Source organism: Canis lupus, chromosome 28, assembly GCF_011100685.1.
Source record: "Canis lupus familiaris isolate Mischka breed German Shepherd chromosome 28, alternate assembly UU_Cfam_GSD_1.0, whole genome shotgun sequence".
Classification (NCBI taxonomy): Eukaryota; Metazoa; Chordata; class Mammalia; order Carnivora; family Canidae; genus Canis; species Canis lupus.
In genome coordinates, this window is record NC_049249.1 from 27,243,006 (window position 1) to 27,258,331 (window position 15,326).

General features: G+C 42.5%; 1 protein-coding gene across 5 annotated transcripts in view; it reads left to right on the forward strand.

The window, feature by feature from the left end:
- The first annotated feature begins 12,180 nt into the window (after positions 1–12,180).
- Positions 12,181–15,326, forward strand: part of CCDC172 (coiled-coil domain containing 172) — a 57,610-nt gene continuing 54,464 nt past the window's right edge. For 4 of the 5 annotated variants that reach the window (XM_038578897.1, XM_038578893.1, XM_038578895.1 and 1 more), the window contains exons 1-2: positions 12,181–12,376; positions 12,932–13,017. In XM_038578897.1, the coding sequence (XP_038434825.1) occupies positions 12,298–12,376; positions 12,932–13,017 (165 nt within the window). In that variant the 5' untranslated portion in view covers positions 12,181–12,297. The remainder of the gene's footprint in view (positions 12,377–12,931; positions 13,018–15,326) is intronic. The other variant, XM_038578896.1, reaches the window with a different exon arrangement.

Consider the following 15,326-nt stretch of genomic DNA (forward strand, 5'->3'; position numbering starts at 1 on the left):
CATGCTTTTAAAACAGCACAACACGACACAGCCGGTTTTTACCTTCCCCTACCCTCATTTTGAAGATAATCTAGTGAAAGCACCTCCTTTTTCTTCCGGAATAGTAGCATCATTAAAAACAGCAGTTTTACAAAGTCACAATTTACCTGAAATAGAATACAATATGGCTCTACAGCAAGGTGGTCCCAGAATAGTTGGGACACGCTTATACTAAAAAATTACTCATTGTTTATCTGACATTCAAATTTAACTGGGCATCCTGCATTTTCATTTGCTAAATCTGGCAGCCCTGTTTATAGGCAGGATGATAGGCCTTTGCAATTCACCTGATCACTTAAGCTTTGATACGGTATATCAAAATGTCAGCACATTGAATTGAATATTGGTGTCCAGTATTTCCTGGTTATTAAAACAAAGGTTCGTTGTTCACACCAAAAACTTCATTTACACCAAAGTTTTGCATACATTCATTTTTCTCCTTTATTTATTCAATGCAGAGTTCCTGGGCACCTGCTACTGGCCTGGCACTGTTCCGGGAGTTGGGGATTGATGGTGAACAAAAGGAACGGGTGCTTCCTCATGAAGCCAACATTCTATTGTGGCTCCTGGCTTTGATGGCAGGACATTTACTCCCATTGCATACAAGGCACTCTGATACACAAAGACCCATCACACATGGTCCCACCTCCAAAAGCAGCTAAACTGTACTAGGCTAGTTGTGCCCTAATCATCTTAAAATTTCCCCAAACCTCCTCAAGTCAATCCCAAGTCATTTCATGAGCATTCAGTTACAGAATAAATTTAAATTTTCATTTTCACTTCCTCTGTCCCTTAGTATCCCAGGTTGGGAGACAATTGACCCTAGGAGAGTGGGACATTACTTAGTGACATCCTGCCATCAGTTTCTAACGTCCTCTCTTGTCCTCACTGGGACCCATCCCCTTGAAGGTCCTTGCTCTGTCCTTCTCCTTCTCTGAGCTCTTACAAGACATTCAGACAGATGAGTGGCATTTGTATTCTTCCTTTGTCTTCTTCACTCTGTCTTTCTGTGCTGCCCCAACTCTTTTCTCCTTTTAACTATTTCATCTATTTGATACAGCTCATTGCTAAACCAGTTACAGAAATTAAAAGTCTGCCTTATTCTAGAAAGTTCTTGAGATATGGACCTACCATAATTCTTCTCGATACGACTCAGATTTTTCCCCCCTTGTATCTCAGGTTTTGACTGTGATACACTCAGTTTCATTTATGAGATGTCTAGGGAGGGTATTATATATACTCAGGTATGATATTTAAAATGTATAATGAGGGATCCCTGGGTGGCGCAACGGTTTGGCGTCTGCCTTTGGCCCAGGGCGCGATCCTGGAGACCCGGGATCGAATCCCACATCGGGCTCCCTGCATGGAGCCTGCTTCTCCCTCTGCCTATGTCTCTGCCTCTCTCTCTCTGTGTGTGACTATCATGAATAAATAAATAAAATCTTTAAAAAAAATAAATAAATAAAATGTATAATGACCATGGTAAACAAAATAATGACCTCCAAAGATATTTGCATCCTTATCCCTGAAACCCTTAAGTATGTCACTTATGTGGCAAAAAGGACTTTCAAGATGTGATCAAGTTAAGAATTTTGAGGTGGTGAGAGCATCTTGACTTATCCAGGTGGGCCCAATGGAATTACAAGTATCCTTATAAGAGAGGGGCAGGAATGTCAGAGAAGGAGAGAGATTTTAGGAGGCTACAGTGCTTGCTTGAGATGGAGGAAGGGGCAGTAGCCAAGGGATGCAAGTAACTTCTAGAAGCCAGAAAAGGCAAGGACACAAATTGGCCTCTACAGCTTCCAGAAAGACTGTGGATCCTTTGATTCTAGCCTAGTAAGACCCATTTTGGACTTGTAACCTCCAGAACTGTAAGATAACAAGTTTGTATTGTTTTAAGTCACTAAAGTTGTGGTGATTTGTTAAAGCATCAAGAAGACTATCCACAGATAAGCCCAGGCATTGAGAAATCAGAACTGACCCTGACCAGGCTTCTTAACGCTCTTTGCTAAGCTGAGTGTTAACCTCTCAGTTGCAGGCTGTGGGAGATCTGGATGGATAGTCATGGAGTTGGGACAGCCTGGTGGTGGGAGTTGGCCATGGAGAGCTGAGGTGTTGGTTATTCATGAACCACTCTGGGAGTATTTCAATATTTTTACAGTCAGAAGTGGTGTACTAGTGGATTTCTGCTGTGCACACCCTTGAACACAACTAACTGAGGGATGTAGAATGGATTCTGGCATGACTCTTGAATTTTTCTTTCCTAAGTTCCCTAATATTAACTCTTAAAGTGGCCAAAGCAATGATTCTGATAGAATTCTATATTCACTTCTATGTGTCCTATGCTGGGATTTTCCAGGGTGTGGACTGGGATGACTCCTTGCTCAGGAGCTTTAAAAAAACAAATTCTTCATTGTTTGATTGTTTTTCCAACTTACTACCCGAAGTAAGTAATTTCCATCTCTAAATTCTGAGTTTTTTTTCCTTCCTTTCATCTCTCCTGTTTCCTCCTTTCTTTAACCCTATTTCTCCTCTCCGCATTTTAAAACAAATGAAATAAGAGGAAAAGAGAGTCAGTGACTGCTCAAAGTCACCTAGTTAGTTATCAGCCACACTGAGCCATGAACCTGGGTCAATACCCCATCCAGTGATGTGAAGTTGCACCTCTCCAAGGGAACCAATGCTCAGTGGTCATCCTCTTTACTTAAATTGTGTTCAGTCTCCTGCAGATCTGTCTATGGCCTTCTACCGTATTCTGAATAAAATTTGAACTGCTGCCATGGCTCTCAGGGCCTGGCATGATGCAACCCTGACCACTGCACCAATCCTGTCTGTGTGGTGGCCCCACTGGTCCTCTCCACTCTCAGATACCAGTACTGTTCTGCCATAGGGGCTTTGTGAGAGCGTTAATGTGTTGTCTACAAGGTCCACAGCAGGTGCTTGCCCCACGATGTTACATTTTACACTTACACTTACTTTGTGTGCCTTGAGTTAATGAATGTATGCACTTTGTTTCTTGTTGCCCTGTAGGCCCCATGCATGCAGAGAGCTCATTCATCTTGTTTGCTATTGTAGCAGAGCCCGGTACATGGTAGTTCTTCAATGAACACTGTATGGATGATGTTTGTGGTCATTCCTCATGGCCTCACCCTAAAATCATCTCACCATTCTCAAGGCACAGAATTCCTAGTTGATCTTGTAAGACACCAACACAGGCTGTCAACCAGATGTGGGGGCTGGATAAAAGGAAACGCATGGTGTCTGGTCATTTATGGAAAATATCACAGCTGGCACTTAACAGAAGTAGAAACTAGCTTTCTGACCTCTGCAGTAATCAGCTTACACCATGAAGCAGGAGATTTGAATCCCCTTATCTACTTCTAGATGAGAATATTATGTCTCATTTACAGTTACAGCCTTCTGGACTGAAATATCATATTTTATGAGTAATAGCATCTGTAAGTAAGATAAAAGACATCACAAAAGAAAATGAAAGCATTTAAAATACAACAATTACTGAAATAAAATCATCTTTAGGACATTCTTCTGACAAGTTCTCTTAGGGTTTATTAATTTCTTCTAAGAATATTACCATGAATCTTTTTTATGAGTGTTTGGATCCTATGTGCACAATCTTTGCATTTATTCACTTGAGGCTAAGGCACAATAGAGTGCAGGATCTCAGTTCTTTCCTGCTTTTCTCTGCGTTAACATCTCGAAAAAGGAAATTATAAAGGTAGATTATCAAATGGTTTAAGAAACCTATTCACGCACGCGTTTCATAAGTAGAATAATGAGATATAGCAGGAACGGAATTACAAGACCATCAAATTTCAAATGATGATGTATATACAACTTCAGTAATTCTAATATTTGCAATATTTCCTTCTTTGTTTTCAGATATTTAAATTCATTTCACTCTGTATGCATGCCCTTCAATTCTATTCCACAACTGCTTACTATTACCTATGAAATAATCAGCTTATTCTCTGTCTAAAACGTTTCTTACCGAGCTCTTTTATTTAAATGCTAATTAATTGTTTCCTATAACCATCTTACAGAGTTTCCATATTCTATTATCAACACACCTGCAATGTCAAATAAAAGATAAGGTTTATGAGCCATGTAAACTATGATAAAACATTTTGAACTGTCTATGGCATCGTGAAGGGAAAATAATGGAGTGTCTGGCTTTTATAACGTAATACTATTGTACTAAGGCCACTAAGCCATTTTAAATACTGGAAGCATAAAGTAATTTTATCCTGATAAATGAGCAATTTAGCAAATTGTTTTAAGAAGAAATAGGATTTATGGTTCACTCTACCTATATGTATATATGAACATTACATTTTTTCAAACTTTCTAAAGAGTTGCTGTGAATAACTCACAGAAAATAACAGAAACATTAAAATTTATCCTAAATTTCCAAATAGTTGCTATTTCTAATTTCCCGAAATTAATAGAAATCTTCATAGAAATTGTAATGAGAGAATATGTTGATTGTTGCCTTAAATTTGAACATATTCAACAACTAGAGTCATTTATTTGCTGCATAACCATGTACTTATCAGGTAGGCAAAGACTATGTTAATGATGAAAATAAATACCTGGTAAGAAATAAAAAGCCTTAAATTTCTCTTTTAATTCTTCCTGTGTAATCCCAAAGCACTTAAATTTATTGTCATTGTAACTACAAATTGATACAACCAGATTTCAAGGCTCTTGTTTATTCTTTCTTTGTAATCGAAAATTCCTATTTCCCTTACATATAGTGTCCACCCAGTAAATACTTCTAAAATAACCACTTGAATCACAAGATGCAGAAGAGTGGTTTCCGAGTCCTGTTTTGTTTTAGTTTTGGGAAGATGACAGGCTAATGTCCTGGGAAGGAGCACGCGGGGCAGCCTTCCTGGACTCTGTGCTGCGCTCCTGACTCTGACAGAGTGAAAATCCAAGTTCATCAGTTTCACTACAGTTTTTTAATTCTAAAGACTTTGCTATTTCATGACTCCTAGTGTTATTGGAATTTCTTCATGCAATATATTTCACAACCAAAACAAGTTTGTTTTTCTAAACCAATAATTAAGGATTGACAGTTTACTTTCATTTCTATTATATAAGTGTGAGACTGAAAATTTATATTTATACATATCTTCATCCTATATATGTGTGTACATATATATGCGCATATGTATGTATGCAGGTATGTTTTCTCTATATGTACCTATATTATCTACCTTTCTCTTTATCTATCTATCTATCTATCTATCTATCTATCTATCTATCTATCTATCTATCTTTCTATTTATCTAATTTCCTAAATGGGGAAGGCTCTTATAGTAGGTGAATTGCCCCAGGCCAGCTCTGAACCTTAGCTGTTATACCCTTTCTTCAAACTCTTACTAGAAAGTTCAATATAGAAAAAGATAAAAGAGGAGTTCTTTTAACTGAAGTAGTTGAAAGCTACTGGTGAACAAAAAAGATCTTTCATTGGAGCAGGAGGAATTAGGAAGGAGTTCTAGACCTAGCTCAGACATTAATTGCCTGTGCCATGTTGGGGAAATCTATCAACCTCCATGGCCTCAGTACTAACATCTATAAAATAAAAGGATTGTGCAAGATGCTTTCTAAAGTCTAAAATAAACACTTTAAACGTTAAAAATACTTTGATTGAAATATAAATAAATCAGTCTCTTAAGTTAAAAAAATCCTTATTAAGTTATGATTATTATGCAGTTGTTTCCTGCAATTTAACTTTTAAGTTCTGTTATATGCATTGAATTGTGTCCCCAAAAAGATACATTAAAGTCTGAAACCTGTGGTAACTCAGAATATGAACTTATTTGTAAATAGGGTTATTATAGATGTAATTATTTAAGATGAGGTCACATTGGTGTATGGTAGGCTTTTATCCAATATGACCAGAGTCCTTATAAGAAGAGGAAAGAGACAAAGAGGCAGAGACAGACTAGGAGAATGTCAAGGGACAAAGAGGTAGAGACTGGACAGTTGCATCTATAAATCAAGGAACACCAAAAATTTACCAGCAAAGACCAGCAGCTAAGAAGAGGCAAAGACCAGATGTGAGGGCCCGGAAGGAACCAACACTGTGGACATTGTGATTTCAGACTTCTGGCCTCTAGACTGTAAGAGAATAAATTTCTGTTGTTCTAAATCACTGTGATATTTTTGTTATAGTAGCTCTAGGAAACTAATATAAATATTAGGAATTGAATATAATGCTTTGTATACAAATTTCATTTTTAGTTTTACATCCCAGATACACAGCTAGTTAGATAAGCATTTACAAAGCATGATCCGTTCTCAATTATTTTTATTTAAATAATATTTGATTTTAATTGATTATGCAGGGATTGCATTACTAATACAAATTCCATAAGTCAAAATATGTCTTCTGAAAAGATATTAATTTGTTGGTGATAAGCATTTTTTTTTTCTAGGAAACGTATCTGCTTTGAAATGAAACACAGCTACTGAAATAGTCTTATTTTATTCAGCCTCTAGTTTTTGGAGGCAGGAAATGAAGTAGTTAAGGATCTGCCTTAAGATATTATCGGGGTTGAAATCCTGATTCTGCTACAGTATGTGACCGTGGGTAAGTTACTTAGTTCTCTGTGCCTCACATCTCCAACTGTAATGTAGAAAAACATACAAGTGTTGAACTTGTAAGGTTATGGGTTGATTAAAAGAATTAAGATGCATCAAGGTCTCAGATGGTGGTTGGCATATAGTATGTTATCGATACACGTTAGCTCTGATTCCCTTCCCTTCTAGTGCTTCTAACCCACTGCCACAGATTGACTACATGAGCAACTCAGGCCACTCACCTGCTAGAAAACATCACATGGCCCCCCATCATATATGAAAATATTAAAGACCATCTAAAAGTTGGCTCCATCTAACTCTCTGCTTTTTTTCTCCCTGACTTGCTATCTATTGAAGTCACATCCTCCTTGGAAATGCAGCTCATATTCTCAACCCCTACTGGTAAGTCTCTCAGATCACCTATATCAGACTTAGTCTTTCTCCCTCTGCCATATTCCCCTAGCACAAGCTCTTGTACACAGCCTGCTTAGGAGTTATTTGTGCATGTTATGTCCCATTTGATAGATGATGACCTCCAGGAGGGCAGGGCTTGTACCTTTCAATTTTGTGTCCTCTCTGTAGTACCTAGCAGAGGTTTTTTAATACTTAGTATATACTCAATAAATGGTTGTTAAACTTGGTTGAACCTACATTTTGTTTTTCTTTTTTGGCAGATGCCCTGAGAAAAACATAAAATAAATGAATTACTTTTCGTCTTTTCATTGCAATATATATGCCCTGGGCTAGGGGTATTTGCAAGCCTGGTTTAGAACCTAGGGAAGTCATCAATCTAAGAATGGACAGGAAATGCATTTTAAATCACAAGAGCAATATAGCCTTATGTAAGGCCTTCTAGCAAAGCAATTATCAATGGCTCAATAACCCAGGTGCTAGAGTTATTATGAACAAAAGTCTGAGGTTGAGAGACAATGAGTGATCTTAACTTTTATATTCCATAGGTATGCAATTCAATGAAACATGTACAGATGGAAGGTTTAGATCTGAAAATCATATGTGGGTATCATAATGCAAATAATTGGCTTTCTTTCTAAAGAACATCTGTTGAAACATCTGAAAGCAGTTGTTTATACTGATGCCAAAATGCTGAAAAATATAATAATTCTCCTATGAGGTTAGAAATATCCGGGGGAAGAAAAATAGTTTTTATGTAGTTCTGTTTTTATTAAATCCTGTTGTTGCTTCTCTAATATGGCACATAGGAGATGCTCAATAATATTTGTTGAATGAATGTTGAATGAATAGCAGAGACTCATTAAACAGTTGTTGGATGAATCATTTTTTTAAGACTTCTAAGATAACATTTTCAGAAAATGGTATGCCCTAGTTTTACCATGCCATATACCATTTTTATTTGGCATAAATTGAAGCAATGCTACCCTTGCTCTGAATATTATAGAATGTAATCAGCATGTATATCTAAAAGAATAAATATCTTACTGAAGAAAATATATGAATAAAGCTAGTACATGATTGAATAAATCTAGTGTATGATAATACTATTTTAATATCCTAACATGTTACTTTTACCCATTATTATAAAAGACTTAAAATTGGAATTGTGGGCTTGTATAATCATGTTTCAACAAATAAAAGAAAATAAAAATCCCTGCTGATATCTATAGTGGTGGCACCCCTAAGACTAATTGAACTTGGCATTTCAAAGCATCACAATATTCTGTGATATGAAGACTGCAGAAGAGGAAGAAGTCATTTCTCCCCATAATCCCATTCCAGAATTTCCAGCAGTTCTTCCTTTGCATACGCCTGTGTGAGGGAGGCAACTGGGCTCCCCAAAGGCTGCCCAAATTCCACTCTGCCAAGTTTTCAGTACAGAAAGAACATGTTAAATAATAAATGTGAGTTTGAATGTAACTAATAAAATTGGAATGTTAAAGAGCAGCATGCTTTTGAAAAGCAGCCTCCTTGTAAGAATGCCCCCTGTGCAAGTCCACGGGAAATAATTCTGAAGGGAGTGATATTAATTAGTAATATAATTTATCTTCTGGAAGCCCTTTCCTTTGATAGCGCCATGGCACAGTTCATAAGCTTCCAAACGAGTGCTCAAAGAAAATGGTTCAAACCACAATTTCAGTTTTGTTTTCCATCCTTGAACAGATAAAAGAGTCAAATTTATTTCAGTATATCTAAGTTTTACACATGCATCACATGATGGAGAATTATGAAGATATAAAAGTGTATTTATGAAGAGTTTTCAATGAAATGGTAAAAGGCTTATGATGTAATCAAAGGAAAACCCAGCAGTATCCAAAATTAAATTCATGGCCTCTGATCTCAGATTTCTTGGTTTCAGCTCTAGCTCTGTCATGTACTAGGTATGCCACCTCGGCAAGATACTTAACTGTTCTGTTCTCAGTTTTCTCATCAAATGCTATGAAGGTAATAGTAAAAATCATTATTTGGAATAGTGCCCAGCAAATAAGAAATAATACTAATAGTAATTAATATTATTATTTATTCACAATATTTTCAAGCTTGTAAAAGAAAATGCAAGGTGAGGAGGATTAGCTGGAAGGCAGTAGCCAAAATGCTATTCATATTTGCATCTGAATGGTAAGTTTATAGATAATTCTTTTCTAAGCATTACACTTTTCCATATGTATTCTTTTATAATAACAGTTTAAAAATGAAGTTTTGGGCAGCCCGGGTGGCTCAGCAGTTTAGCGCCACCTTTGGCCCAGGGCCTGATCTGTAGACCCAGGATCGAGTCCCCTGTCGGGCTCCCTGCATGGAGCCTGCTTCTCTCTCCGCCTGTGTCTCTGCCTCTCTCTTTCTCTGTGTCTCTCATGAATAAATAAATGAAGTCTTTAAAAAAAAAAAAAAAAGAACCTTTATGCACACATGGCTTGGTGGAAGTTGAGGTGGAAATTTGGAATAGGTTAAAAACTCATAGCCCAATATACTACAGCATTAATGAAATATCAATTCTTTTATACAGATGATGTGAAGGAATTCATATTTACCATCTTTCAATTCTAATACAATCTAATTAAAAATCATTTTTTAAAGTTTAGCCAATGTCAATTCTACAGTCACAAATGATGTCAGATGTTTATTATAATCTTACAATTTTGGCCTACTAAAACTAAAAATGCTTTATTTTTTAATTTAAAAATCCCATGCAAAAGTCCCAAAGGTGCCTTTCATGTTTAAGCTTTAATTAGCAAGCACTTTGGTCTCTGACACATATTGTGCAGATGCTGAAGTGTTAATATTACCGAAGCTTGATTACAAAAGGCAATGATTAATGTTAAAGCAGACTAAAAAGATATGCCCTGATTACAAAGGAATGATTAAGGCGGAATGTCAGGCATCGCACATTTATAGCAGCCTTTGGCACAAAGGATAAGACGCTGCAGTCTATACTTAGCATCATGAGGTCTTAGCTCTCTGTAATGCGGGGGTTCGCGCGGCGCAGGAAGCTCCCCCAAGCGCAGGCGAGGCCCGCGCACCTCGGCCGCCACGTGGCCAAAGCGAAAGAGCCACCGGCGCGGACTGGGCCCAACGCGCCGCCGTAGCTCGGTGCCACCCGCGGGACCAGGCCAGGCACCTGCGGGCGGCTGCGGAGGGTCCCGCGCACGGTATTGTCCGCACGGACACAGCCCGGGGCGGGGGGGCTGGAACGGGGAGCTTAGGAGGACCTGCTCCCGAAGAAGAGGCGGTGGGGCGGAGAGGCCAGCCGCGGCGGGGGCTGCTGCCCGGGCGCTCAGAAGCCGGGCTCGGGGCCTCCATGTTGATTTGGCAGCAGGACGCAGAGGGAACCCGCGGGAGCCCGGGGCCTCCGTGGGGGCGGCCGAGTCCAGACACCCGGGGGGAGACGGTGGTGGGTTGTTAGAGACGCGGGGAAGCGAGGCCGGGGCCTGGCGCCCCACCTGGCGCGTCCTGAGCCCAGGCTGATGCAGGTGGTGGTGCGGGTGGGGGTGCGGGTGCGGGTGGCGGTGCGGGTGCGGGTGGGAGTGCGGGTGTGGATGGGGGTGCAGGTGGTGGTGCGGGCGGGGGTGCGGGTGCGGGTGGCGGTGCGGGTGCGGGTGGGAGTGCGGGTGTGGATGGGGGTGCAGGTGGTGGTGCGGGTGGGGATACGGGTGTGGATGGGGGTGCAGGTGGGAGTGCGGATGGGGGTGCGGGTGAGGATGGGAGTGGGGGTGCGGGTGGCGGTGCGGGTGGGGGTGGGGATGGGGTGCAGGTGGTGGTGCGGGTGGGGGTGCGGGTGGCGGTGCGGATGCAGGTGGGAGTGCAGGTGTGGATGGGGGTGCAGGTGGTGGTGCGGGTGGGGGTGCGAGTGGCGGTGCGGGTGCGGGTGGGAGTGCGGCTGTGGATGGGGGTGCAGGTGGTGGTGCGGGTGGGGATACGGGTGTGGATGGGGATGCAGGTGGGAGTGCGGATGGGGGTGCGGGTGAGGATGGGAGTGGGGGTGCGGGTGGCGGTGCGGGTGGGGGTGGGGATGGGGTGCAGGTGGTGGTGCGGGTGGGGGTGCGGGTGGCGGTGCGGATGCAGGTGGGAGTGCAGGTGTGGATGGGGGTGCAGGTGGTGGTGCGGGTGGGGGTGCGAGTGGCGGTGCGGGTGCGGGTGGGAGTGCGGCTGTGGATGGGGGTGCAGGTGGTGGTGCGGGTGGGGATACGGGTGTGGATGGGGGTGCAGGTGGGAGTGCGGATGGGGGTGCGGGTGAGGATGGGAGTGGGGGTGCGGGTGGCGGTGCGGGTGGGGGTGGGGATGGGGTGCAGGTGGTGGTGCGGGTGGGGGTGCGGGTGGCGGTGCGGATGCAGGTGGGAGTGCAGGTGTGGATGGGGGTGCAGGTGGTGGTGCGGGTGGGGGGTGCGAGTGGCGGTGCGGGTGCGGGTGGGAGTGCGGCTGTGGATGGGGGTGCAGGTGGGAGTGCGGATGGGGGTGCGGGTGAGGATGGGAGTGGGGGTGCGGGTGGCGGTGCGGGTGGGGGTGGGGATGGGGTGCAGGTGGTGGTGCGGGTGGGGGTGCGGGTGGCGGTGCGGATGCAGGTGGGAGTGCAGGTGTGGATGGGGGTGCAGGTGGTGGTGCGGGTGGGGGTGCGAGTGGCGGTGCGGGTGCGGGTGGGAGTGCGGCTGTGGATGGGGGTGCAGGTGGTGGTGCGGGTGGGGGATACGGGTGTGGATGGGGATGCAGGTGGGAGTGCGGATGGGGGTGCGGGTGAGGATGGGAGTGGGGGTGCGGGTGGCGGTGCGGGTGGGGGTGGGGATGGGGTGCAGGTGGTGGTGCGGGTGGGGGTGCGGGTGGCGGTGCGGATGCAGGTGGACTGCAGGTGTGGATGGGGGTGCAGGTGGTGGTGCGGGTGGGGGTGCGAGTGGCGGTGCGGGTGCGGGTGGGAGTGCGGCTGTGGATGGGGGTGCAGGTGGTGGTGCGGGTGGGGATACGGGTGTGGATGGGGGTGCAGGTGGGAGTGCGGATGGGGGTGCGGGTGAGGATGGGAGTGGGGGGTGCGGGTGGCGGTGCGGGTGCGGATGGGGGTGCGGGTGGCGGTGCGGGTGCGCGTAGGGGTGCGGGAGCTCTGAATACCTCTCCTCCTTCGCGGTGCTCTCTGGGGTCCTCACACTCCCGCTGGCAGATCCTGAACCGACCCGCGGGCGTCCGGGGCCTGAGATGAGCTTAGAGTCCCTGTTCCAGCACATCATCTTCTCGGAGCATCAGGCCGAGGAGAGTCGCCGCTTAATCCGAGAAGGTCGGTGCTCCCGTCTCGTGCTGGGTCCTGTCTCCTGGGGTGGGGGTGGGAGGGTGGTGCTGCTGGGGGGGGGGGGGGTGGGGGCTGGAGCCAAAAGCAGCCCGGAAGGTGCGGTCCGAGCCCTGAGGGGGACCCTACTGTTCACGTGCACAGAAGTGGGGACTTTGGAAAGATGGAGAGGGCACCTGGGTGGCTCAGCGGTTGAGCACCTGCCTTCAGCCCGGGGTGTGATCTTGGGGTCCTGGGATCGAGTCCCACATCGGGCTCCCTGCATGGAGCCTGCTTCTCTCTCTGCCTTTGTCTCTGAGGCCTCTCTTTCAGTGGCTTTCATGAATAAATATATGAAATCTTGAAAGAAAGAAAGAAAGAAAGAAAGGAAGGAAGGAAGGAAGGAAGGAAGGAAGGAAGGAAGGAAGGAGAAAGAAAGAAAGAAAGAAAGAAAGAAAAGAAAAGAAAGAAAAAGAAAGAAAGAAAGAAAGAGAAAGAAAAGAAAAGAAAAGAAAAGAGAAAAGAAAAGAAAGATGGAGGTGTTTAAGGATTTCATTTGTATTCCAGTAAGGTCGGAAATAAACAGATGTCGTGAAGAAATTAAGAAAGCAACTGAGTTGCTGAATGAAGAGAAAATCAAGTTGGAATTGAAGGTACCTTGACCTGTAGAGCATGCTCCTTCTCCCTTGGGAAAAAAAAAAAAATCTATTCTAACTTGACTTTTTGAGGCTCTTTTCCTATTTAACTAGTTGTCACGCAATTAGGAAGCACACTACTGGGCCGGTTAGTGCAGTTCAGTGTTGCTGGGTAATATTTCAAGCTCTCAGTCCAGGGACACTCATCCTAATAGGCACTTGTCCTAAAGAAGCCAGTTTAAGTAATGAAGAATTGATGGTCTACGTGGGGTGGTTAACTTTTTTAAAGAGCCCAGTGTCCCTGGAAAAAAACAATTATTCAATAAGTAGTTGGTGCAGTGTGTAAATTTTGAGTAGTAAATAATTTAAGAAGTGTGCTGTGTTGATGCACCATTGAATGTAACTTTCCAAAGAGTCTCTGCCTTTTGTTTTTCAATTCTCTACCACATTTTGGACATTTCTTTCATCCAAAAGGATAATTTTTTTCACTGGCATTTCTCTTTTCTGCATCATTTGTAAAGTTCTGTTATTTTAAATAGAAGCAAGGCAATCTGATGGCTTCTTGAAGGAGGATTTTGAAGGATGGGTAGAGTTTTGGAAAGGCAGAAATAAGTAATAGGAGAAAAGCATTTGGGGAGATGTATGAGAGAGGATATATGAACAAAAGGGAAACATGCCCAAGGCATATTGGGAGAGAAATCTAGTCAAAGCAGAGAGCTATCTGGGAATAGGAGGAAACCATTCCAGGCTTTTGATCAGGGAGTGGCGTGATAAAAGTGGTTTTAGAAAGATTTCCTTGAGCCCTGGGAAGAAGGGAACTAAGAACATCATCCAAGTATGCCCTAAGGAAGGCCTGGCCTATGGGGGAGGGGAGGCGACAGTCATTCAAAAATATTTATTCAACACCTAGAAATAAACTAAGCCAGCTGTGCGCAATGGGAAATCTGTTTGAGGAAGTCTGTTTGCTTAAAATATGTCTATTTTAACTTACCAGTGTAAGGCAGTTCTAGTTTTCTTTGTGAACAAAAGTGTTCATAGATCCCTATCCCTTCTCTACCTGGTGAGATCTTCCTTCAAGGCTTACTCAAATGTCAGCTGTGAACCCTGCCCTTGGCCAGGTTGGGACATTTTTTTAAATTATAGTTCAGTGTACCCTGTTACAATTAAACAACAGTACTTGCATGTTTATATCCCTCACTATTTTGGGAGCAAGATACCTGGAATTTTTTTTTTTCCTGAATCATCTGCTTCCACAGTTTGTATCCAATGCCTAGCACAAAGTTTACTTTGGTGTTTGGATGGATTAATGAGTACTAATAGTAAGATAATAGGGAGAGTGCTGTCTTTTAAAGTAGGATTTGGACTGTTAACTCAGACTGTAGGTCCTGTTTTGCTTATGAGTAGCAGATAAAGTAGCTACTAACAACACTATAGGCTGATGGGAAGGGCAGAGAATTAAGAATGTCATGATAAAAGAATTAAGATACTTTCAGGATTGGTAACTGGAAGCTAATCGAAGCAATAGGCAACACATACAATTAGGTAATGGTTAGCTGATGCTTACTGAGCACTTACTGTATGCTGGGCACTGTTCTAAATGCTTCACCCATATTAACTCCTTTAACCCTGCCAGGAATCCTGTGACAAGGCACCATTATTAATTTCCCTTTATGGATGAGGAAACACAGAGGTTAAATGACTTTCCCATGATACATAATTGAAAACAAGTAAGCTACCATAATGAAAATAACAAGTAATGGTAGCATATTTTATTAAAACATTTCTTGAGCTCATCTTACATTTTTTTCTTCATGAAATCCACATATAATAATGTATCTGATGCTTTTGCAGTTAATTTAGGGCAGTTTTTTAAAAGGTCACTTACATAAGTTTTTATACAAAATGTATTTTTCCCAGATTGGTGAAGATATTGACCTGACAGATAACAAATGTTTAAAAAAAAATTTGCTCTTTATGTGTCTTCTTTGAAAAAAAAAAAAAAAAAAGGTTTACTCTTTGTACTGTTTTCTCTTTTAGCAGCCTATTTTGTTGAAAATGGAAATGAATTTGTTGCTAAATACACATACATAAAAAATGTTGACTCAAATATTTATACTTGAGAAAAGACAGAGCAAATCCTTAACATTGTTTAGAAACATCTGCTGAGATTACTAATTAATATAGGCCCTTAAGTGTGCATTGTTTTTTAATCAGCTCATATATAGGGGTTATAGTACAATTGTCTCTTACTAATAAAATTAACATGAGGTTCACAGTGTATACAATACTAATTTCAAATTGAAATAATTTGATTTATAATATAGTCA